This window comes from Urocitellus parryii, chromosome 5, assembly GCF_045843805.1.
Source record: "Urocitellus parryii isolate mUroPar1 chromosome 5, mUroPar1.hap1, whole genome shotgun sequence".
Taxonomy (NCBI): domain Eukaryota; kingdom Metazoa; phylum Chordata; class Mammalia; order Rodentia; family Sciuridae; genus Urocitellus; species Urocitellus parryii.
In genome coordinates, this window is record NC_135535.1 from 183464185 (window position 1) to 183489800 (window position 25616).

General features: G+C 39.2%; 3 protein-coding genes across 5 annotated transcripts in view; 2 read left to right on the forward strand and 1 right to left on the reverse strand.

The window, feature by feature from the left end:
• The window catches only part of Entpd7 (ectonucleoside triphosphate diphosphohydrolase 7), a 45248-nt gene extending 43297 nt beyond the window's left edge, over nucleotides 1-1951 (forward strand). Inside the window, exons 12-13 of the mRNA XM_026394814.2 lie at nucleotides 323-484; nucleotides 1581-1951. Coding sequence (XP_026250599.2) covers nucleotides 323-484; nucleotides 1581-1812 — 394 coding nt within the window. The 3' untranslated portion in view covers nucleotides 1813-1951. The remainder of the gene's footprint in view (nucleotides 1-322; nucleotides 485-1580) is intronic.
• Nucleotides 1952-8484: 6533 nt separating this feature from the next.
• On the reverse strand, nucleotides 8485-24310 carry Cox15 (cytochrome c oxidase assembly factor COX15). Its single transcript, XM_026394759.2, has 9 exons — nucleotides 24207-24310; nucleotides 22965-23155; nucleotides 21314-21436; nucleotides 20653-20839; nucleotides 18468-18635; nucleotides 15073-15154; nucleotides 13056-13210; nucleotides 11466-11579; nucleotides 8485-10329 (listed from the first exon to the last, which is right to left on the reverse strand). Exons 1-9 carry the CDS (start codon nucleotides 24294-24296, stop codon nucleotides 10198-10200), a joined length of 1242 nt encoding a protein of 413 aa, XP_026250544.1. The 5' UTR covers nucleotides 24297-24310; the 3' UTR covers nucleotides 8485-10197.
• A 251-nt stretch (nucleotides 24311-24561) lies between these two features.
• Nucleotides 24562-25616, forward strand: part of Cutc (cutC copper transporter) — a 39998-nt gene continuing 38943 nt past the window's right edge. For all 3 annotated transcript variants that reach the window (XR_013343634.1, XM_026394760.2, XM_026394761.2), the window contains exon 1: nucleotides 24562-24649. Coding sequence is in view for 2 of the 3 variants with exons in the window: in XM_026394760.2 (XP_026250545.1) it covers nucleotides 24589-24649 (61 nt within the window). In the remaining variant the exon portion in view is untranslated. The remainder of the gene's footprint in view (nucleotides 24650-25616) is intronic.

Below are 25616 nucleotides of genomic sequence, written 5' to 3' on the forward strand. Positions count from 1 at the left end.
GCATACAGTTACATTTGTAGATATTTCAACAGCTTCTCTGAAGATGGGAATGGAAGGAAAGAAAAAATGAAGGTGGGAAGGAAGGGAGGAAGGGAAGAAGGAAGAAAGGAAGGAGGAAAGGTAGGAAGACAAACAAAGAGAAACCCAGCCACAGCATCATTTGTAGTAAGATAAATTAAAATTTGGATTCACCTAGAGATGAGGAAGGTGAATCTGGGAGAGGTAGATCTATTGACATCCAGTGGGCATACATGGCTTATCGTAAAGGAAAGCGTTAGAATTCTTTTTATTTATTTATTTAATGTTTTTTATCACAACTCAGATATCAGTGTTTTAAGTCAGCTTGGATGTACCAAGTCCTGCATGAAGGATTCCACTTTCCCTACGACTACTCAAACCTGCGGACAGCCCAGCTGGTGTATGACCGAGAGGTTCAGTGGACGCTGGGAGCCATTCTGTATAAAACTCGATTCTTACCACTCAGGTAAAGAGACCAACCAAGCTGGTACCTTGAGCTTAGAGACAATGTTTGTTGTTGGCTTAGGATAAATTTCTTCAGTGACCCTCCCCCCAATTTCCACATCCCCAAAACTATACAGGCATTTGAAACAGAAAGAAGATTGGAAATTATTGGGCTAAAGTCCATTCCTATCTTTGCCATTTCAGAAAGTCAGCTTTATTAGTTCACCAACAACAAATCAGTCTTTAGGATTGAGCTCTTACTAACCATTTCTAAGATGCTCACTGATGAACCAGAATGTTACTCGAGTTACTTTGAAAAACATGTGACTAGAGAAGGTGGGGAGGCCAGAGCAAGCTTGCATAATGTAAGAATCACTCCAGAGAGTGTGTTATTGGATATTTGGTGGTTCAGAATTAGAACAAAGGACATGCTGTGTCTTTAAGAGGTATATTTTCTTCAAGCTGTGGCAGGCATTTCAGTGCCTTGCCTTTATGTCCTGTAAGGACAATTTTTAGGTACTCTTTCCCTTGGACTATTTCAGATAAATTCTTAATCTTTGGTGCTTGTTCCTCTAAATTCAATGCCATGAAGAACCAGACAGTTAATAGAATTGAAGGAAGAGGGTTGCATGGGGGTTGTGGGAACCAGATGTTGTGCTCCAACTAAAGTGCTGGTGACTGTCATGCAGAATTGCTACCTGAGCATTTGCCTGGTCTCATTTGTCCATAAAAGGCAGATATCCATATTGTATATGAAGTCTTTCAGTTTGGAGATTCACATTAAAAGACAAAACAAAACAAACAGAAGAACACTACAGGGTAAACAAAACAAAAAGTGGATCTAGTATCTGAATGACCAAAGAGTGGCTTCTATTCTGGCCAGGCCACTAGACTACTTTTTTCCCCCAGGTTATAATATAATGGTCAGAAAACAGCTTTCTTTAGGTACGCTAGCTCCTAAGGAAATGTAGCAACTTTTTAAAAAAAGATCTAGACACTCTGGTTCCTTGGTTGGATTGTCTTAGAATGTTTCTGTGGATGGAATAAATGGGATAACACCTTCAGATCAGAACAAACATTTTTCTTTGAAACTAACAGTTTTTTCCACCTTTCCTTAGGGATCTTCGGCAGGAAGGTGTCCGACAAACCCATGGTAACTGGTTCCGTCTCTCCTTTGTCTATAATCACTATCTCTTCTTTGCCTGTATCTTGGTGGTGCTACTGGCCATCATCCTGTACCTTCTACGACTCCGCCGAATTCACCACCGACAAACTCGAGCCTCAGCTCCATTGGACTTGCTGTGGATTGAAGAGGTGGTGCCGATGATTGGGGTACAGGTGGGGCCATGAGGATGGACCAGGATTGGAGAAACTTGAGTACCCCAGAGTTGCTGCTCATTGAATTTCTTCACTTTTTTTGTACTGGTCTCAGATGCTGCTTTGACCTTGGAGTTTCTACTTTAATTTCTACTTTAATTCCTTCTTAGTACCCAGGTCCTCTTCTCAGAGAGAAGTTGTTGTTTAGTCTGTGAGGAACTAAGTGACAAGACATTGGTGCTAACAAGGGGACCAAGCATGCTCTCAGAGGTCTGGTGTGTTCCTGGATCTAGCCATTTTTCCCCTTGCTAAAGCATGAAGTTTGGCATTGGGCACACTGGAAGCCTGGTTGAAACCAAACTTGGAGCATCTGATACAAAGCTGGGGACATTCTAGCAAGTGCAGCAGCCCCTTCTTTCTCTGTAACAGAGATATTGTTTATGTGGAGATCCACAACCTTTAATATGGATCCAAGATCTTTGCAATTTAATGGACCAGATATGAATTTCCAGGCAACCAAAATGATACAACTTCCTTGCTTACTTGACAAAGAAGCCATTGTGGATATGATCCAAGATTCCTGAAAAATGTTGCTGATGTTAGAATATGACTTTGAAGGGTTGGAACCTCTTCTAAATGGATGGCCCATTGAAGATTTTATAATATTTTATCTGATGGCTGGTCTGACCAGGATAGAAACTTTTTTTTCTCTTGTTCTAGTCTATGTGCTTCACAGGCTGTTTGGGCATTAATTTTATTTTTTGAGTCTTAAGTGTGTTTCTAAGATGGAGAAACTAGTGGTATATGAGGACCTGAATTTGACTGGTTTCATGAATCATTGTCCCCTAGGTATATTTTTATGTATAGGGAGAATTCAAGAGTTCCTTCATTTTATTACTCAGATCAATATCTAGTTTGGGAAGGAATGTATTGAGGTTGTCATCATGTGAGTGGGCAAAGGCAATAAACTCAAAGCTCTTACTATTTTTTTTTTAAATAAAAATTTTCCCAATTCCTAATTCAGAATATCTAAAAGAAAACAAATTCTACACTTTGGGAAAAATAGATTAATCTGCTCAGAAGCCACATGGCAGCTTGCAGAACCTCTGTTAAGAGTGGCTCAGTCACAAATAGAATTTCCATTAGTGAGAGGGAAAGCCATACAATTCCATTTCCATCCACTATCCTTCAGGAGCTTCGCTTCTCCTCCATGTTTAGCCTTTCAGTTGCAGGAACATTTCTTTTTCATCACCTCCTGCCTTTTCCCACTGAGTCTTCTTTATGCTTTACCTTCTATATTTAGCTGTTAAGTGTCTAGTCCACAAATATGCTTCTGGGGTTAAAGAAACTTTCTTTTCATTGCCTTTGATTTCTAGAATTAAATGAAGAGAAAAAAAATGGTCTCTGACTTTAAAGAATGGAAATGGAGCTCTTAAACTAAATTCCCTACTAGGAGTAGTAAGGAATTAGGTGCTTCACTGAACAGAGAAGATGAAATTAAGATTCTCCTACAAATAAGTATACTATGATTGATTGGTAGGTGAAAGGGTGATAAGTCTTGAATTGTTTTCTAATTAGATAAACATGAATCTAGCAAAGACCATTTCCTTTGAAAATATCTTTTTCCTTTCATTTGGGATTATGTCACAGCAATTTCCTTTAATTTTTAAGAATTCTTAATTGCCTTGATTTTCTTTATTTCTTATTTTTATGCCCTGTGAATGAGCCCTTGCCTTACGAATGCTCCTTAAAAATCATGTCAAAATGTTTTTGCTAGCCAGTGCCTATTTAGGTTAATTGTAACTCCACCTTGATTCCAAATACTACTTTTGGTTTTCTTGGGAGATCTAGTCAATGATATATTTAAAATCTATGCGATGAACAGTAATCATATTTGTGTGCTCAAACTGAAGTTGAAGCAGGAACATAGTGACTAGTCCAATTTTAAAGCTCTTTTTTTTTAATATTTATTTTTTAGTTCTCGGCGGACACAACATCTTTGTTTGTATGTGGTGCTAAGGATCGAACCCGGGCCGTACACATGCCAGGCGAGCGCGCTACCGCTTGAGCCACATCCCAAGCCCTTACAGCTCTTAATAGTGAGATTATTCTTCATCCTGGTTGTAAAAATAAGCAGCTGCCATTTATTAAGCACTTAGTATTACCAGACACTCTTAAGAAATTTTATGTATGTTTTTTAATCATTACCATAAGCTTACAGATTGATATTACTATATTCTTTTTATAGTTGAGAATCTCAGGATACCTACATTTATCTTTTTTTGAATATAAAATATTTCTTATTCTTAATTTATTTCTATTAATTTTTGTTCAGTGCGTTATAGCCTGTTTATTATTTTAAAATTATGGGATCTAGGCTTATCCTTATTACCATGAATAAGACTTCCTGAAATTCCGTAGTACAAAAATAAGAAGGAAAAATTATTATACTATACTTCAGAAGAACGGAGTATTTGCTTTTGGTATTGGTTCCTATTCTTCTTCCATTGCTCCCAATTAGTAGATTTTAAATGAAATCCATTAGCTAGAAACAGAAGCCATTTATTCTTTGCTGAAGGCCAGTTACTTATATACTGCTTCCTCACAGTGAAATATTCTTGCTTATAGGAGCAGAAGTCGATCTTGCCATACATACCCTTTATCTTCTTTTAACCTGCACTCTTTCAGGATTCTTATTTGTACTTCTGCGTGTTTGAATGGTTTCCTTGTGAAGATAATTAAGGTGTCATAAACTTCATATTCCAGTGGTTCCTTTGAATCTTACAGTTGTTCTTTGTAATAGCAATAATGAACTTGAGCTGTTTTAGAACTTTTGTTATTACTGAGACAGGTCACAGATGTCAACTTTGGAGTCAGTGGCTTATTGTATTGATGTTTTATTCGTCTTATGATGGAATAACCCGTCACTTTTCCATGAATTGTCATTAGAACATATTGAAAATGTATTAATACCCACTTCTGTGGCATTACATTTAGTTGCAGTTAACTCTAAGGCAAATTATACCCTCTCTGTACTTCATCTCCTTGAATTGCTTTTCCTTGGCCTAGAAAATCTTATTCACTTTCTACTAACGTATTTATTTTCTCCAAATGTCATCTGAAGTATTCTACCCCTCCCTGTTCTCTGCCTAAGAGCTTCCTTTAACGTTTAAGTCTTAGTTAGTAATTATTGAAATAATTGACCTACGACATTAACATTTGCTGTCACATCCATATTTGCTTCTTACTGGCATTACCTGAACAGATGCCTCCCGCTAACCCACAGTCTCCTAGTTTTGTATTTTGTTTTCTGTTGGGTGAGAGACAAATGGACAGTGTGATTTAAGGGAAGGAACATTGTATTTAATGAATAGCCAGTTTGGATGCTACTCCTATCTTTAGTTTACTTTCACAGATTACTCCAGGCAATCTCACTTGCTTTCTCTGGTTCAGTTTTCATTCATAAAACAAGGTGACAAGATAAAGAACTAGTCAGGAGACAAGGTTTAAAAAAAGTCACATGACTTCAGGAAGAGGATTTTGGCCTTTGGTTTAGAGGACCAGGCTGTTCTAAAGAGCATCCCATTTTACCCATAGCCCTGACATTAAGGTTGATGGGAATGGGACTTCCAGTAGCAATCATTATAAATAAATTACAGATGAAAGGTTTTTTGTTTTTGTTTTTTAATTTACAAAGAATAGAGATTTACTTAGCTCACAGTTCTGGAAGCTGGGCAGTACAAGAGCATGGTACCAACATCTGCTGTTTTTTTGTTGCATCATAACATGGCAGAGGCATCAGATGATAACGATGAAGCTGGGATTTCAGAGGTCTTCCGGGCACCCCCCCTTGGTTTTTTGATGTTTAAATTGAGGCCCACAACAGTCATGGGTAAATTCACAGTGTGTAGCCTCTTAGATACCAAGTTTCTCCATTCTTTCCCTGCCAATCATTTTGACAGGTACAAAAGAATGCTCACTGATGGAATCTTTCTGCAGTCGGTCTCACTGCTGCTCTAGTTCTAGGCACCTTGCACAATGCCTTGCATGTGTCAGGCAAGTGCTCTACTACTAAGCTGCATCCCCAGCCCTCTGCAAATGTATTTTAGTAGAACCTATTTTAGTACAGCTGGCTGCAACTAACTGTGCCAGATTTTTTTTTTTTTTAAGAGAGAGGAGAGAGAGAGAGAGAATTTTAAAATATTTATTTTTTAGTTTTCGGCGGACACAACATCTTTGTATGTGGTGCTGAGGATCGAACCTGGGCCGCATGCTTGCCAGGCGAGCGCGCTACCACTTGAGCCACATCCCCAGCCCCTGTGCCAGATCTTTATAAAGGCTTCTGATACTCATTTTTTACTTCTTTGCTCACTCTCAGAAATATACTTTCAAAGAAATAGTGCCAAGTTTCCACTGCATATATTTTTAGTTTTCTTTAAATATTTTAAAATTTAGATGTTTCTTTTAAACAATTTGATTACTTTGCACAGTTTTGTTAACCACAGCATCCAAGCAATTAATATGATGATTACAATCCAAATGAAGATATAAATGCCTACCATATCTACCTCATTAAGACCTTGGTTGTAATTCTTGGGGCAGTTTTCAGACTTCCTTATGGAACAAAGAACATAGTGCTGGGTGGTTTTTATTTTATTATTTTTCTTGGTTGGTAAACTTCTTTTCAAACTAGTTCAGAACTAGTGTCTAAATTTTCCTTTTTGCTCTGGTATGTGATACAACTTCATTTCAGCTGGAATTAAGAATTAGGGTAGGAAGTAGCAATGGTTTTTCAGGGCTGGGGCTACAGCCCAGTGGCAGAGCGCTTGCCTGGCATGTGTGAGACACTGAGTTAGATTCTTAGCACCACATATAAATGAACAAATAAAATAATGGTATTCTGTCCACCTACAACTACAACAAAGTTTTTTAAAAAAATTCTCCAAAATTAGGCTTTTACATTAAATGCTAGCTTCAGTCTTGCCATTGGGGTAATATGCTTCTGTCAAACTTATGAGGATTTTGTAGGGTGTTATAAAAAAAGTCACCATTAAAAAAAATGAAAACTCAAAACCAAGTTTTGATACTTCTGATTAATGTAGAATAGCAGCATTTTTGCTGAAATATATATTTTTTAGGTGATGTTCTCCTTTGTTGTCTCGCTTAACTTGGATCTGATCTAAATTGAAAAGTTGTAGTACCTTGTATCCCATTAATCTCTGGTTCCTTATTTTGCAGGTGTCTTGTTAAAGTTTTATCTTAAGCCTGCTTTGTCTACTTTCTCCTCTTCTAATATGTTAACAGACTGTCCTTGCATTTTTACACATTTTCCTTTTGCCCTAATATTTCATTATTTCCCAGTTTGTTGATACTGTTGTTATTAAAGGGACAAAGAAGGCATAATATACCAGCTGACCATTTTGCTTCTTAGAAATCTGAGCAATAAGAGGGTCCTTTTATCTGTAAAACTGAATTATTGCTCATACTATAAGGGCTTTCATTTTAAAAATATAATCAATCATTGCTTCCCATTTTCATAAATACCAAAGCTAAAAAATGTTCTCAATCACAGGATGTTTATAGCCATGCACATGTGACCTCAGGCAACCTGAAGACATATCTGCTCCTGAGCCTGTCCTTTGTAAGTAGGGCAGCCACTACTAGTCCCTCCAGTGGCTCACCATTCTTCCCCCACCACTTGTGTTAATCAGCTTTTACTATAAGTAAATACCTGAGGTAATTAGCTTATAAAGAGGTTGTTTTGGATCACAGTTTCAGATATTCCAGTCCACGTTGGAGTAGCCCCTTTTGCTTTGAGCACATCATGGCAAGAGTATGTGGTAGAACAGAACTGCTGACCTCATTGCCAGCAAGCAGTCAAGGGAGCTCAAGTCCCACGGTTCCTTTCATGGGCACACCCACAAAGACATAAGGACCTTGAATGAGGCCCCACTTCTCCAAGAGCCTACCACTTGCCAGGAGTGCCATCGTAGGGACCAAGCCTTTAATCATGGGCTGTGAGGGACATTCCAGATTCAAATCTAGTTAACTCTCTCAGGTAGTCATGGTACTTTCCTAAGCAGCCCTGCCTATGAACTCTGCCCCTCATTAGTTTCATAAGCCTTTCTCTGTCAGCAGGGCCCCAAATACTTAGATTTCTGTTGTTTCATTGTATTTAAAATTCTCATTGCACAATTCCCATTTAGTTGAAGCTCTGAGGTAAATGCTATATTACCTCCATTAATTACCTGGAGGAATGGCCTCTGTAGAGTGTGCCCCAAAGCATCTTTTTATTATGATCCACAATTAGACATTCCACATGAATAAAACAAAGGCTGCTTATATTGCATTGATTTGGGGGGCTGTGAAAACTATGTTTTTCTAATGCTTCACATTAACTAAGAAAGTTTTGCTGAATAATTCTTAAATTTCTCATTAAGTCAGTCAGTGTTGAGGAAAATGTACAATGTGTGTTAGAGCGGTGATGCAGTCACCCCATGCAGGGACACGGGCATATGTGTTATATATGCCCAAATGATTCATCATTTGTCCCAGGTCCACAGGATAGCTGCAGGCAAACTGGTTATCCTAAAACCATGATTATCAGCATTGTTCTTTGCAACCAACATCACTTTAGGCAGCTGCTAATCATCCCTACCACAAAGGACAGCATATGTCAATATGGGTTAAAGAGACAATACTCTGTTTGACTGATGAACATATGTCCTTTAATTTTCTTCAGGTTTAAAAACAATTATTGGGACCTTTAAAATATTTAGGGAAATTCATTTAATCCTATACATATGTGTTGACTATTTCCAAAGAGGCATTTGGGACATCAATCAGTAATCATTTGTTTCCCATTAATTCATGCATTCATTCATTCATTCATTCATTCAATATTCGGTTCATTGTCTGATGGCACTGAGAATCACAAATACAAAAAACAAGGTAATCTGTTTATAAATAGCACAATGCAGTTATATAGTTAAATATCAGATATGTTTTTTCCAAATTTACTCATCATCTGTAATAAAAGAAAAATGAAGTAAAACATCTGAGATTTGAACTACTCCTGGGTTGTCACTTTTCTTGTAGTAAACTGTAAAAGATTAGCATATAGTTCTTTTGAGTTGGATCATTCTGTCTTCTGGTGTCTCAGTTATTAACTAAGGACAAGCTGAGTTTGCTGACAAGGAGAAAATTGTATGGGAATCTGGGCCAGTGACCGCAGTTCCCATTAAAGAATTCTATCTAGAAGGATCAGGAGGCTAAGGCAGGAGGATCTCAAGTTCAAGGCCAGCCTCAACAAAAGTGAGGCTCTAAGCAACTCAGTGAGATCCAAACAGAGCTGGGGATGTGGCTAAGTGCCCCTAAATTCAATCCCCAGTAGCCAAAAAAGACACACCCACACACTAATAGGGTCAACATAGCAGATTAAATGAGATGGGGGCAGGGTGGAAATTCAGAAGGAATGGGAATAAGCTAGTCAGAACTTCCTAAGGTACCTAGGCTATGAGGACCTAAGTCAGTAGTTCCCAAGCTTATATGCACATTGGAATCACCTGAGGAAGTTAAAAACTCTCAGAAGATGTGATTTAATTGGTCTTAGATTAGTCTTGGGCTTTGAGGTTTTTAAAAGATTCTAATGCAAGAGAAGTTCAGGACCAAGTCTAAGTAATAGCTTAAGCCCACAAGGGTCTAGGAGTATCGAAAAGTCTGCCTATCTTTGTTCTGCTAAAAACGTTTGAAAATGGTACAATACAGGTCCCATTAAAACTCATAGAATATTTGAGTTGAAAGGGAACCGAGATCATCTAGTTCAGAAACTGCAAATGGCAACCTCAGGTCATGGATGGATCCCAAACTTGTTAAGCCTGCAAAACATTTCTGAAAACCTAAAATGACTTTTCAACACTTAACTAAAGTTTCACATAAAAATCCAGGTATGTGGCTTCTTTGCTGGGCGTTAGCAATAGGCCAGCACTCAGCAGCAGTTTAACCCCTTAGCTGGAGTTTAGAGTCTATGACTATCATCTCCACCAGCCTGACCTCTACCAGAGGGCAGGACATAGGAACACAAGGACACAGAAATCATGTACCTATAACCAGAAGATTACCAAAACCAAGAAAAATTGAAACATAGTCTGTTAAGAAGCCACAAATGGCAAGATATTTCTCTCTACACGATTATCCTACTTTTCAATATGAAAAGTAAGATTTAAAAAGGAACATTTGGTGCAATCATACTTAACGACGTTTTTGATCCAGTGACTGTCTCAAAACAGGCAGAGTTTTAAATGACCAATTTGGAAACCAGTTGGCATCCAAAATCATCCTTGCAGAAAAGCCAAGTTCTGTGCTCTCTGATGATCTCTCACAAGTAGTTTCAAGCCTAGGAAGTTGATCTTCTGAGAATTATTTTGGGACTCTTCGGAGTTCATTCATGAGCCAAAGAGCACCACTGAGCAGAGCCAAGGAACCTGACTGGTGAGTGGCAGCCAAAGGAGTTGGAACGTACATCAGCAGAGTGCTAATGCCCAAGCCTGCCTGTTATAAAAATACAAGAAAAGTAGTAACTACAAAGACTGAAAATGACTGGGCTTGGATAACTAGATACATAAACCTCCACATTCTCCCATCACAACATTAAAAAATATACATATTTTTAAATTTCACAAGCAAGCATACTTAAAAATGAAAGAAATTCAAAGAGAATAAACCTAGAATTTCCCTTAGTTATTCCTCTACTCCTCTGTAGTTCCTAAAAAGTAGTTACCAGTTTCTACACAGTTGTATTTTCTTTTATACCTTTATAGAGATACAGTTTTGTGCTGTTAATATGTTGTTCTGTCACTTTTTTCCCACTTAACAATCTGTCTCGAGATATTTTAAACTGCTGTATAGTATTCCATGGTACTGAGGTACCATGGTTTTCCAGATTGTTTCCAGTTTTTCCATCATTACAATTCTATAAGGAATTTCCTTCCTTATACAAAGACGCTTGTGCAATGGGGTTTTTCTATGGCAGACACAAAGAAGTCAGTTTTTGGGTCCAAAGGATTATATGCCTAACATTTTAAATGATATTGCCAAGATGCCTCTGGAAAAAACTGTACAAGCTGGGTGCAGTGGTGCACACCTATAATCCCAGTGGACTGGAAGGCTGAGGCAGGAGGATCACGAGTTCAAAGCCAGCCTTAGCAATTTAGGGAGGCCCTAAGCAACTCAGTGAGACCGTGTCTCTTAATAAAAATACAAAAGAGGGCTGAGGTTATGGATCAGTGGTTTAGTGCCCCTGCGTTCAATCTGTACCAAAACCAAAAAAAACTACAAATTCAGGTGCTCACTAAGAATATTTGAAGGTATCCATTTTCCTACACCCATGCCAAAAATCGATAATCTTCCCTTTTAAAAAAACAACAAAAAAAACTTCATTTCTTTCTAAATTGACAGGCACAAAATAGTACTCATTGTTTTAATTTGCTCCTCTCCAATCACTGAATGTTTCATGTTTATTAGCCATTCATCATTCCTCTTGTGGGAACAGGGTATAGATATCCTGTACTTATTTTCTTATCATTAATCTTTTTAAATCTGCTAGAAATATTAAAATATTTTCTTCTAGTCTATCACCTTCCTTTATAACTGTTTTGAGGATACCCAGACCAAAAAGTAGTTTATACCTGCATATATGCCAAAGCCAGCAGAGTCACTGCTGCCATCTTGGTCCTCTGAGGAAGGGGGATCCTTCGGGAGAGGAAGTAGAGTGCTGTAATGGCAGTGACTGAAGTGATTCCCTGTGGGGACGAAAGACTCTTATCACAAGTGCTAGAATCTCACTCACATTATGTGTCTCTCCTCGACCACTAAGCAACCATGAAATACTTCCTGTGAGAGTCACAGAGAACCACACTCTACTTCCACCCCCATCATTCCTCCTCAGGTTTCCTCCATGGTCCTCTTCTGCTTACAACTTAAATGTCAGTGTTACCTAGGATTACACCCAAGTTTCTGGGTGTATCATTTCATACACACACTCTCAGCGATCTTATGCACTTTCCCATGTGGCTGTCCCCCAGGTGTGGCCCTCACTTTTTAAATAATCTTTGCAACCTATTCCTAATCTTATCACTGATCCTATATATTTATTTAAAGTAGGCTGACCCCAACACATGAGGGTTATTGTTTTCCAGGGCCGTGAGTAGAAGAGGTGGTAGTATTGCCAGCTGGTACTAAACAAGATCAAAAGTCTCATTTTCATTCCTACCCTTCAGAACAAAGGTCCAACACTGAATAAGGTCGTCCTCCTACATCTAAGATGTTTCTATTTCTATATCTATTTTCCTTTTTCCTTTTCCGAGCTGTCCAAAATGATAATTACAACCAGATTTTTACTTATGCCAAAATATTGTGTGGAGGTGGGGACTGAACCCACACGAGGTACCATGCTCTAGCCCCAGAGTTCTTGGATATCTGAGTCCTCTAGACCTCTTTCTGAATGTACTACCATCACCTCACAATTAACATGGCTCTATCATACGATATCTCCTATCTCTAGCTCCATGCTCACTCCAATGGTTCCATTTCTGTGGGTCCTGTTTTAAGCATGCTGTAGAAGAAACTTTGGAATTGCCTTTGATCTTTCTTCACCTTTATCCCTAAAAGCCAATCTTAACTCTGTTCCTTTAAAACCTCCCTCAGGTCAGATTCACTATTCTTTTTAAATCCATCTCCCATCATACAGCTTTGTTCCTTGGCACTCAGGCCTGCATCAATGCCACAGTAACTGCTTCTCAGGTCTCCTTAATGCATCGAGTCATCATGCCCAGGCTGCCACGCCAATCTTAATATGGACCATGGCAGGCCTTCAAAATCTATCATAACTTAAGCCAAAAAGTGCTGATGAAGCTTCTGCTCTTTGGGACTCTTTGACAGCTATGCACTCAGCAATCACAGTCTCTGCCCTCTCTACTCAATCTCATGACTGCTGAAATGTCTGTAGGTATATTCAGGGTTGAGGGAGGTTATCATTTTCCAGGGGGTAAAAAACATATTTGAACTTTAAGAAGCTTGCAATATCTGGAAAGCTAGAATTTACCTGGAAGGGGTGTGAGTAATTACGATAAAAAAATCAGAAAACTGGTTCCAGAATTTCTTCCAAAAAGAATCGGAAATACAGTTTTTGCCCTGTCTTCTGACTGTTGCCGTCACTGCTAGACATTCCAAAGCCTTCCCAAGGCTCCCTGTGCTCTGCAGCCCATCTCTACACTTACCAGAACCCGGTGATCAAACTGCACCATGGTAGGATTCTCGAAAACATTCCTCAGGATGGGGGAAAAGGTAAAGAGGTCCTGCGGGATCCAGGACTCTCCCATTTTGGGGAAGGAGTTATAAACAAGTCCAGCATCTAGTCCTGCCACGAAAGCCCCTGTGTTCCAAGGTAAATGAGATTTATTAAAATGAGAGGAGGAAGAAACCAAACATTAATTCTGATACAGAAAAAAGCCTATTATCCCAGAGTCAGATAAAGGGTCAAGTCGTAGAATAACAGAAAGACCTATAATAGGGGCTCAAACAGGGAATATATTATAATCACCACAGGAACTGAACAGCAGCTCTGTACCCTTTGCCTGCTTCTGCCCCAAGATTCTTGCATGTCTCCCCTACAGAAATGAACTTCAAGTTCTGGCTGGAGAGGCATATCAACTTGGAAGGATTCCTTTAGTGATTCTGATACCTTCCCTGTCCCCACCTGAGTATGCTAATCTTTTTGGAGATGTTCTTCCCAATAATCTCCCTAACTTCCTCAGGTCTCTGCTCAAATGTCACCTTACCAAAGAGATCTCCTCTGATGATCCTATACAAAATTGTGCTTTCCTACCTCACATATCTCCTCATTCTGCCTTTTTCTTATTCACAGCATTGAAGACTATCTGACACATGGTTTTTATTCTGCATTATCTGTCTTCCCCAAGTGCTTGATAAATGTTTGTTGGAAAAACATAAGAGATCTGAAAACCCCCAAAACTTATAAACTAAATCTTGGATAAACACATAAAGAGGGCATCTGAATTAGTGGATGACTGATCCATTATTCATGATCAAAAGATGATTTAGGGAAATATGGATCACAGTCCTCATTTTTGTGAATACAATTCATAAAGTTAAAATTTATTCTCTCATGTTGGAAAAAAATATTCAATCAATATTATTTTCATTTTAGAGCAGGGCTTTCCAATAGAACTTTCTGTTAAGGGAAAGTATCCTATTTCTACAATATCCAATGCAATTGATGTGAGCCACATGTCTATTGAGTACTCAAAGAATGGCCAGTGAATGGTTGGGTATGGTAACATACAACTATACTTCCAGCTATTGGGAGGCTGAAGCAGGAGGATCTGAAGTTCAAGGCCAGTGTGGCAACATACCAAAACCCCATCTCTAAAATAAACCAACCAACAAAATGTGCCTAGTGTGACTATAGAATTAAATTCTGGGGCTGGAGCTGGGGCTCAGCAGTAGCACATTTGCCTGGCATGTGAGAGGCACTGGGTTTGAATCACAAATAAATAAATAAATAAATAGTCTATCAACAACTAAGAAAATATTTTTTAAAAAAGAATTAAATTCTAAAATTTATCTAATATTAATTAATTTAAGTTTTCATAACCATAGATGGCTACTGATCCCTCTGTTAAAATAGTACAGTTCTACAGTGAGAGAGGTAAAGGTGGAGGTGTGATTTAAAGAATTAAAAACTGTACTGGTTTCTCTGCCCCAGAGCACTCTCCATCTTTGACTGTCTTGGAGGGCAGGCCTTTTGTCTGAGCCATCTTGGTGTACTGTAACAATAACAACAATGATGCTTCCATAATATTAACAGCTAACACTTCTGTAGACTTTGCTATATGCCAGATTCTACTGTATGTACTTCAAATATATTGTTCATATTAGAGCTATCATCTCCATTTTATAGATGAGGTCACTGAAGACCAGAGAGGTTCCACAGCTTGCCAGGTTTAGGAAGGTCATAGATGGTAAAGCCAGAATTTGAACCTGGGAAGTCTGGATCTAGGCAGATAAACAATATTTTTATTTAACTGACTGGATAGCAGGATTTTTGAAAAGGAGGAAGGAAGGAACAGAAAATAGAGGATAAAGATGGTGGGTATGATAGATACGTGTGAAAAGAAAGTAAGATGATTCAGGAAGAAGGGGTAAAGCATCAGACAAGAGATTCTACTTGAAAGTATAATGAAAACAGGCCATCTCTGATGAGAAGAATCCTACCTGAGAGAGCTGTAAGGAACACGAGACCTGCTGTTCCATGAGCAAAACGTCTCAACCACAGGAGCTGGCGGGTTTCAGGCAACTAAAGAAAGAAAATCATTCAGATAAACTGAACTGCAGGAACTATGAAAGACAGCAAAGCTTTCCAAGGTCAAACCCAAGTGACAATTTAAGGTCAGATTTTTTCTGACCCTCTACTAGGCTAAATACTCGAAGCAGATATTCTGTTCTGACAAGCATCATATTTAATTTTAATTATGTATTTGCCATGTGTCTTCCCTGCTATCCTGAAAGTTTTGTGAGAGCAGGAACTGCTGTCTAAGTAGAGTAACCCTAGCCTAGTGCTTGGCATGAAGGTATCTGTTGAGAACTGAATGACTTACATTCATCAGGGGAAAATGCTTTACCATGGTTCAAATGACATGGCTTTTCATGTTTTGTGTGATACTTCATATTTTACAAATAAGGTCAGGATCAAAATTATATAAAATGCCTAGAGTGGAAGTTCTCACATTCAGTGTTTATAGTAAGGTCAAAATTTGTTTTTTAGTTTTACTATAGCCAAATCCTGATACAAATAAACAAATATTTATTAAGAAATTCATGAGCCAGGCACAGTGGTGCATGCCTGTAATCCCAGTTACTGAGAAGGCTAAGGGAGAAGCATCACAAGTTTGAGACCAGCCTCAACAACTTTTAAGACCCTGTCTTAAAACTAAAAACAAAAAGGGCTGGGGATGTAGCTCAGGAGTACAAACCTGTAGGTTAAATCCCCAGTACCAAAAAATCAAAAAGAAAACAACAACAACAACAAAAAAAAGAAAAACAGGAGGAAAAAAAGAACTTTATGAATGGGTAACTATAAAGATACAAAAAAGAAGTCAAGTGCTTTACAATGTAGAATATAAAAAATTATATGTTAGTAGTAAGGTATGGTAGGACAGTATATCAACACTGTCCAGTAGAACTTTATATGATGATGGCTATGTCTTATCATCTGTGATTAATGAAGACTTGAAACATGACTAGTATTAAATAAAGTTAATTTTATTTAACATAAAGTTTAAGTGAAAAGTTTATTTTAATAAAGTTAATTTTAATTAAATTAGTTAACTAAAAATTGAAATAGCCCCATAGAACTCTCCAGCATAGCACTATAAAATTAATTGACCACCATCTCAAATCATTTCTATAATTAGGGGAATACAAAGAAATAAAAAGGGAAAAATACTTGATAGTTAGAAAATCATCAGTACCCTTTAAGAGTTCAATTTCAGTAGATGGTGTGTGGGTATATGTCTAAGTGGGTGTATGTGTAATGGTGAGTGTGGAAGCCAGATTATAGGGACTGAAAAGAAAAAATGGGTTATCAGGAAATAAGAGTTATAGATGTAGGCAATTTGTTTTAGAAGTCTGACTTTCTAAGTCAGGAATTATTCAGATGTGGAATGCCTACTATGACAGTGTTTCAACCATCTGACTCCCCTGTCCTGTGGGGATAACTGCCAAGTTAACATCTCCAGTCCTTAACTGCGATCCAGGTCACTAGTTTCAAATACCTACTGATGATTCTACTTTAGAATCCTATGTTACCTCAAACTTCTCTTCATGAACAGTTTATCCAGGTGAATCTGGGATTTCAAAACCTAATATAATAATCACTGTTTTTAAATACTAGAAAAAAAAATATCCTCTAGGAATGTGCTATCTGAAGACCTCTATCATAAATGAGGGTCTCCCAAAGAGTCCTACCTTGTTTTAAAATCAAAGCATAAAATGTAAAAACTTGTATTTCTGTAGCGAGCCAGCCATGGGCTGTTTGTGTGTGAATTATGAGTATGAGTACATGAGTGGACTGGACTGATGATACCTCTCTGGGCTTGCTCTGCCTATGATCCCCACAAAGCACATGAGATGGGTGTGGCCTTCCATGATGTCAGTCAATCTGCTGACCATAAGACATCGCCAAGCTAGACTCAACCTCCTGAAACCTGACCTCTTTACTGGGGTGGAACTTTCTCAGAGTGTCTTCCCTTCAATAAAAAGGGGCTTCAGAATGTCCTACTCCTCTTTTTTTGTCTGCCTCCCTTGTGGGAGGTGGAGGAGAGGGGACGTTGCTGAAGAATCTCAAGGAAAAAGTATTTTCTCTGTCTTGGTGTGATTATTTTGTGCCAGCCCAGTTCATCTGGAGTGAACCTGAATGACTTAGTCGTGTGTCGCGACAAATTTCCCTAAAGAAAATCAGTAAAAAGAAAAACCCTTTTAGCCCAAATCACTAAGGTTTAATATAGTGTTAGACTTGAATAATAGGTCCCCATTTAACACGCAAAATATGGCTCTTGTATACCACCAAAGTTCTGATGTAGTTCTCGTTCTGGCCTCCCTTGCTTTTCCACGCTCTATCCCTTCTGGAGTGAAGTTTGAGGTGACATAAGATTCTTACGTAGAATCATCCAATGGGTATTTGAAACTAGTGACCTGGATCCCAGGTAAGGACTGGAGATGTTAACTTGGCAGTTAACCCCACAGGGGAGTCAGATGGTTGAAACACTGTCATAGTAGGCATTCCACATCTGAATAATTCCTGACTTTGAAAGTCAGACTTCTAAAATAAATTGCCTACATCTATAGCTCTTACAGTCAAAGTGGCTGGGATATATCTTAATGTTGGTACTCATTTTCTTCCCCCAAATTCATTCTTTTATCTTTCCAACAGACAGTGTTGAAACACTACTCAGCTCCTATATGATCTAGCAATTCCATTTCTGGATATACATCCTAAAGAACTGACAGGATCTCAAAGAGATTTTTGCATACCCACATTCAAAGTGGCATTATTTACAATAGTTAAAAAGTGGAATCAACTCAAGTGTCTTTAGACAGATAAACAAAATGCAATGTATACAATAGAATATGACTAGGCCTTAAAAAGGAAATTCTTACACGTCATATCATGGAGGACAGTCATACATGAAATAAGCCAATCACAAAAGACATGTATTATTCCACTTATATAAGGTATATAGAACAGTCAAATTAATAGCAACAGAAAATAGTTGTCAGGAACTAGAAGGAGGTAAAAGAGGGGAGTTGTTATTTAAGGGGTATAAATAAGTTCTGGAGACTGGTAGCACAATACTATAAATATATTTAACATTATTGGATTGCAGATTTAAAAATGGATAAATGGGGCCAGAGACATAGCTCAGTGGTATTTGACCCCTGGCATCACAAAAAACAAACAAACAAAAAAAAAATCTAGTTTTTGGTAAATTAATGGATGTCATTTTAAGTGAATCTAAATTTTGATTTACAATTTCCTATTAGAACCAAAATTTCCATTTTCCTGACCCTGTCAGCATCCACGCAGATGTGGTAATAATCCATATACTGACCTTGTGCTGAGGGAGTAGCAGTGAGAGTGAGGTCCACAGACTGGCACAATAAAGAACAAGGGCTGATCCTAGGTGGGCGGCAAGGCGGTACTGACTGACCCGAGGGATATCATGAGAATCCGGTTTTTCTTCTAATCCACTTTTCACCATGTACCATCCCAACAGACCCTAGAACCCCCAAAAGAAGAGGCAAATCTAAGAAGGTTGAAACTGTGCAGTTTTACTAAGTGCAGCATCAGAAAAACTCCCTACCTGACCCTTCCTTTCCATACCTTGCTACATACCCAGCATTCCAAGACCACAAATACCACCATTAGTGCTTAACCATCATTTAATGTTTAAAACATTAAATATCATGTTTAAAACATGAAATATCATCCAAATCTAGCAAAGTACACAAAAGTTTATCTGTATGAAAAACCTTACAAATACTTGATGGAGTTTAACATTATACAAATCAGTGAAACAGAACAAAAAGGATTCATAAAAACCAGATTACATTCCTTGGAAGAACTTTATAAAGGCAACAGGTAGCCAGGCGCGGTGGCATATGCCTATAATCCCAGCGGCTTGGGAGGCTGAGGCAAGCAGACTGCAAGTTCAAAGCCAGCCTCGGCAAAAGCGAGGCACTAAGTAACTCAATGAGATCCTTTCTCTAAATAAAATACAAAATGGGGCTGTGGTTCAGTGGTCAAGTGCCCCTGAGTTTAATCCCTGGTACCCCCTCACCAAAAAAAAAAAAAAAAGGAAGAAAAAAAAGGTAACAGCCAAAAACAATTACTGTCAAGTTAAGTGATAATAAGACAATTATAAAAGTTTTGGAGTAAGTCACACAAATCTAACTGCTTTGTAAATATGTAAGTTCCCACTCTAAGTAAAATGAAATGAAGATCCCAGTTTATGAGCTCTGAAATTGAATTCCAGACAAAAGGCATTGGCACTTGATTTAAAAAAAAAAAAAAAAAGTTGGTAATGAAAGTACACGTTTAAATCTACAGTATACATTATATTTTATAACTTTCTAATCTAACTGGTTTTTTTCAATTAACCAAACAACTGTCAGTTTCAATCATATCTGGTAAGACACAGCCCTTTCAGCCCCACACTCTCAAGCCAGTAGAAGCCAGATCAAAGAAGGGGGATTCTACTACTCCTTTTAAATAAATACTCTTCAGGAAATGTTTTTGGACATTTCTTTCCCCTTTAAGGCTACCTGGCTATTCTAATTACCTTGATTTCATCTGTGGGACATTTAGAAGATGAAGGTACACACACTGTGATTCACCGGCCTCCACTTTCTTCTTCCCATAACCCTACCTAACATCTTAAATTTCTCCCTCCCCGGGAGTCTGTTTTTAGTGTCTATTTAATTCTAAAATACTTACTTTCATTTTGTTCCACTTGACTTTTAAAAGTTAACTAGTAAACTTTTATAAGTGTCTACCTCTGTTTCTATTACCTCCTTAATCCCTTGTAATTGGATTGTATTTTTACCACTTCTGAGTTAAATTAACCAATAGCTTTCTCCTGAACAAATTTTGATGATGTTTCTTTGATTCTCTCATACCATCCCTTAGGACCTCTATACTTCTACCCAAATACTTCTAAGTGTCTTCTCTCATAATTCATTTTCTTGGCTCTCGGCTTTACCTAACCTCTTAACTGTGGGGATCTTTCAACACTCTCTTCCTTAGGAGGAGTTCCACTTACATGATTTTAAACACCATTTATACTTAAATATCTCGCAGCTACATCTGTATTCTAAGATCCTTCATCCCATAAAATGTTTTCCTATTTGCTTCTATAGCCATTCTAACATGGGGATCCCACTTTCCAATACAGCAAGCAAGCAAGACAAAGGGAAGAGAAGAGAACTCAGTAGGAGAAACACAATGGGAAATAAACTCTACTTTTTGTGGCACATGAAAAGGTATTTACTGAGCCAATTCTAGACACTCAACTAAGTGTTTTATGTACACCATCCATGCAAACCTAAATGACAGGCTTACAAAGGTCAGACAATGTGCCCTACTATGTAGCAGGGCCAGGGTTTAATGCCTGTGATACAAAATGCATACTCTTAACCATACTGTTGTGGTGTTTCAAGGATTACTTCTTTAAAAATAATACCAACTAGGAAGGTCCTTGGAGCCTCTCTGATGTCCCTATCTTAAATTCATCTTACCTGAAAGCAGACTAAGGCACAGAGAGCAAGAACACGTCCTTTCATGCCACGGTTAAGCCAGCCCTTTCTCCAAAAGTAAGCAGCAGGTAAGATGTATGCAAGGCCTACAATGCGACCCCACATCCGGTGTGAGTATTCCATGTACCAGATGAACTTGAATTCTGCCAGCGTCATGTTGTGATTCAAGCTGAGAGAAATGGGAAGTCAAAAATGAAGAAAGAGGAAACATCCCTCCGATTTTATTTACCTATGGAATGCAGAAAGATTCTCAAACTTGAGCCTGCTTCCTCATCAGCAACCTCAGGATAAGTTTGGACTTAAAAGTTTAGATTAGGTAACTCACTAAATGTAACCGAAACAAAGATCAAGGAATCTACTGAATTAAAGTCAGCAAAAAACCGAATGGCTGCCAGGCATGGTGGCACATGTCTGTAATCCCAGTGACTTGGGAGTCTGAGGCAGGAGAATCCTAAGTTCAAAGCTTGACTCAGCAACTTAGCAAGGCTCTAAGAAATTTGGCAAGACCTGTCTCTAAATTAAATACAAAAAAGACTAAGGATATGGCTCAGTGGTTAAGTGACCCTGGGTTCAAACCTCAGTACCGGGGGAAAAAAAAAAAAGAATGGGGTTAGTGGGATGTTTACCTGATTCTAATACTTACATTTTAAATTCTGGAAATTGCTGGTATTTTTGGAATTCAGTTTCCCATTCCTCTTGGCTTGTAGGTGGCTTCATCTCCTTTATTAAATGCCAGTCTACCATTGAGAGGCCAGACTCTGTCAGCCTTAGGATAGGAAATAAAATTTTGAGTGTGGGTATGATGCTAGATTATTCATAAAGAGTTTATAGCAATAAGCAGATCTAACATTAACCCCACTAAAAGTAAACCCACAGTTTCATTGTTTCCTCTTTTGACACCTTTCTCTTCTACTGCTTAGAATTTGTAAGAAACAGCTCCCATCAGGTACCCATTTCTTTACCCTCTTATTCTCTCAATCTTTTCATTGAACTCTCCGCCCTTAATTCATTCACTAGCCTTCCTTGACAGCCCAAATCAACCTTCAGACCAAAGAAATATATCTTAAATGCATAACCAACACACTTTTTTTCTTTTTCTTTTAGTGCCAGATATTGAACCGAGGGTCTCACACATGCTGAGCACACACTCTACCACTGAGCTACATCCTCAGTCATAACAAACATTATTTACACAGGAAAAAGAAATTTGTTATAGGCATACAGGTCTAGGTTCTTCTGTGAATTTAAAGACAATAATATTCAAATTTGTTGTAGTTTCCTATAATAGCTTATTAACATATCAGGCATTGTGATATAAGGGCACTGGGAATATGGACAGAATTTGAGGAATACACACTTTATTAAAACCAGAAAATATTTTTACCAAAAGGAGTCAGGCAGGGTTCTTCGATGTCTGATTTTAGACCAGGAGCAAGAACTATACAAAATGGGCCTGGAATATTTTCTCTTATCAGAAAGCAAGGAGTCTATCAAAGGTAACTAAAACTATCAAAAAGACACTTTTAAGAGAGTCTCACCTGCTATCATTATAGGACAGTTTAAGCAAATCATCAACACCATCATCACAGGGGACTAAAACATCAAATGCATATAAATCTATAAGCAAATAATTATACTTATTATACACTTACACAAACGCTTTATTATTCATGAATGTTCTAATCGCCTATAAAGTATTTTGGTATTTTGTCCCTTCATCCTCAATCTGAATCTGATCAAGCAACTAGTCATTCACAGGACACATAGGGAATGAAGGGACATGTTAAACATCACCACAAACAGTCAGCAAAATCCAGACTATAGATAACCATAGGACAAATGATGTGGGCTTCTTTGAGAACAAAAAAACCCTGCAAATCAGGAACAGAAAGTCTAAATCTACAAAGTTTGTTCATAGATTTAAAGAGAACTTACTAAGGCATATGAACCAATTCTGATGTATGGAACTCCTAAGGGTTTAATTCACACAAGCAAACAATGAAAAATTTTGAGATAAATTTGAATGTGGACAAGAGAGGAAAATATATACAAACAATGCAAACCTACCAGTTAAGACCTAAATTAGTCTTGGTGATAGGCTCCTGCGAATAAAACACTGTCCTGTTTTATGGCAGGGAAAACCATCAGACATGTTCCTTCTTTAAGACCTCAGTTTCTGCATCTGTAAAATTAGAGAGCTAGACTATATGATCCCTAAGGTCCCTTTCCCCTCAGTCATCCTGTGTGTCTACTAAAAACCCAAATACCTGACTCACTATGAGCAAACTACTCACCTAGTTACTCCACCAAGAATAACTGCTCCAGCCACCGTTCCACTGCAGACCAGGAGCCATCGGCCCACCACCCGATCAGCAGCCTTTGAGGGAAGGGACGCTGTTTCCCTTCCAGATTGCAAAGCCACTTCAGAGACCGTGCTGTACTGCCCTGACCTCAGAGGGCGTCTGATGCCACAGCTGCAACCACACTAAGGACCAAGATAGATAGATTATAACTAAAGAAATGAGGAACAGCTGCTAGCCACACTCAATCCCAATTTGACTGGGCCAAAGTAAGCTGTAAGACCACATACATCTCCATAGCTACAGCCCTGGTAAATCATCATCTCTTAAGTGGAACACTGGTTTTTCTGCTTCATTCTAATAGTTCTCTGCATATGCCCCTGCCTCTGACTTCACTCTACACCTAGATAAGGATTATTTTCTTTCTCCTCTGCAACACACCCTGTCCTCTGACTGCTTAACTACTGCAGATCTCAGCTTATATGTCATTTCCTCTGGGAAGTGCTCCCAGACTTTCTGCAATGGGTCACTCCCATCCACTCTCCTATCACAGCCCTTAAAACATCTTAATATATCTTCATTACAATGAGCTCTGGAAGGCAGGATCTGGTCAGGCTTGCTCTTTCCCTCCTGCTACCTTTATATCTAACACCGTTTCCTGTGACTTCCTCCAGGGCAGGAATCTTGCAGTATTTATCTTTCTCTCCCCCGTTCCTAACACAAAATAATTACCCCACGATGATCAGTTAAGAGAATTCATGCCCTCTTCTGGCTGTATCCCTATGAGTAAAAAGATCCATGTTCAGTTTCCTACTTCTAATTAAACACCGTTAGACGAGTAATTTGAATTAAGCCTCAATTTCCCTCTGTGTAGATTGGAGTTATGATTACTGTTTTGGGTTTTTTTTTTTTGGCAAAAATTAAGTGTGCATGTAAAAAGTGTTGCGCTGTTACCATGAACTAAATGTTTGATGTGTAATTAAACCATTTAATCCTCACAACAAGCTTAAGATGTAGGTATTGTTTACAAAGACATCGTGGTACAGAAAAGTTAAGTAAGTTGGCCGATAACACACAGCAGCAAGCAGCATGTCCGGATCCGAACTCGGGTGCTCTGAATACATAAAATGGCAGAGTGAAATGGAAGGAGCTAAAGTAACATGACTTGGGGCTCTATTATCTTTATTCTGGCCTTTTCACCCCATCCCCGCTTCCGGAGTCGAGGAGGTGCGGTACCTGTGTTCTAGGCGCCGCCTTAGGAACCAAAAGCCGGACACTCTGGCTCCCCAGCAAGGTTTTCAAGGGCGGAAAGAGCAACCGCTGCATAGTTACACCAGCGCACAACCGCCAGCAGCACAAGCCAGGGCTCCACGGTCTCCTTTCTCCGCCACAGAAAGCAGAAGCACTTCCGGGTCAGGCAACACCAGCTTCTTATTCGCGCGAGACTGGCGACTGCACGTGTGCTGGCGATTCTGCTTCCGTAGAGGCTGCTGGGGCTCGGGGCTCGGGGGCGCGCATGGCGCGCGCCGCCGTGGAGGACGCGCTTATCCGGTCGCGCGCGCGGCAACCCCGGCTGGGAGTGGAAACCGAAGGCACCCGGGGGAGAAACCTGTAGAATATGAAGAGGCAGGGGGCGTCCTCCGAGCGGAAACCGGCGTGGATAGCGTCGGGGAAGGCGGGTGCGGAAGGTGGTGGGGCCGGGGGCGGTCGGCCGGCTTGGGGCCTGGCCTGTCACCATTTCTCCCGGAGGCGTTTCCCCAGTCCCTGGCGCGGCGCGTCCTAACCTTACGGCTTTAAGGGTGTGGAAACGTGAGCTGGTGCTGGAGCCGCCCATATGGGTTCGAATCCCGGCGCCTCCACGCTCCGTCGTGCGACAGTAATGCGAGTTGGTTAGCTGGTCCCAGCCGTTCGTCACCCAGTTCCCCCTCACCATCGCCGTGAGAGCCCATGGAGAGCGGACCAGGCCTCATCTGTGGTGGCCGCTCAGCCGCTTGTAGCTGCCACAGCGGCCGTGCCGTTTGTTCCCAGAGTCACTGCTGCCAGGTGGCAGTGGCCCCAAGTCCCTAGTTCTCCCTCCGCGCCAGGGCTGGCTAACCGAGCGGGCTCTGCAGGATTTTCCAGGTGCCTTCTCCTCCTATTCCGTGAATTCTTGGTTCTATCTCCGTTTTTTTTTTTTTTTTTTTTTTTTTTTGTCTCAGGATTCCATTATCCTAAAAATTATTAGAAACCTCCAAGGAGCTCTGTATGGGTCATAGCTGTCGATTTCGATCATACTGGAAATTAAACATTTTAAAAACGACAGACTAATTAGAAAATAACTATAATAAACCCGTTACATGGAAACGTAACTTTTATGAAAATTAAATATTCTTAAAGTATAGAAAGTGACTATGTTACAGATTTTTCAAAACTCTTTTACAAATATTAACTCAACTTCATGGAAAACAATTGGATTCTCATACCTATTTTTGCATTCAATCTGATGTGTCAAGTATCCCCCTGAAAACTTCACTTGTAAGAGTGAGCGAAAAAGGCAACTAAAGTCTTATTATAAAAAATGATTTTAACTCCACAAATTAAAAGAATTTCAGAGGTCCTGAACTACCTCATTTTGAGCACTACTGCTTCTAACAAGTATCTTTTCCT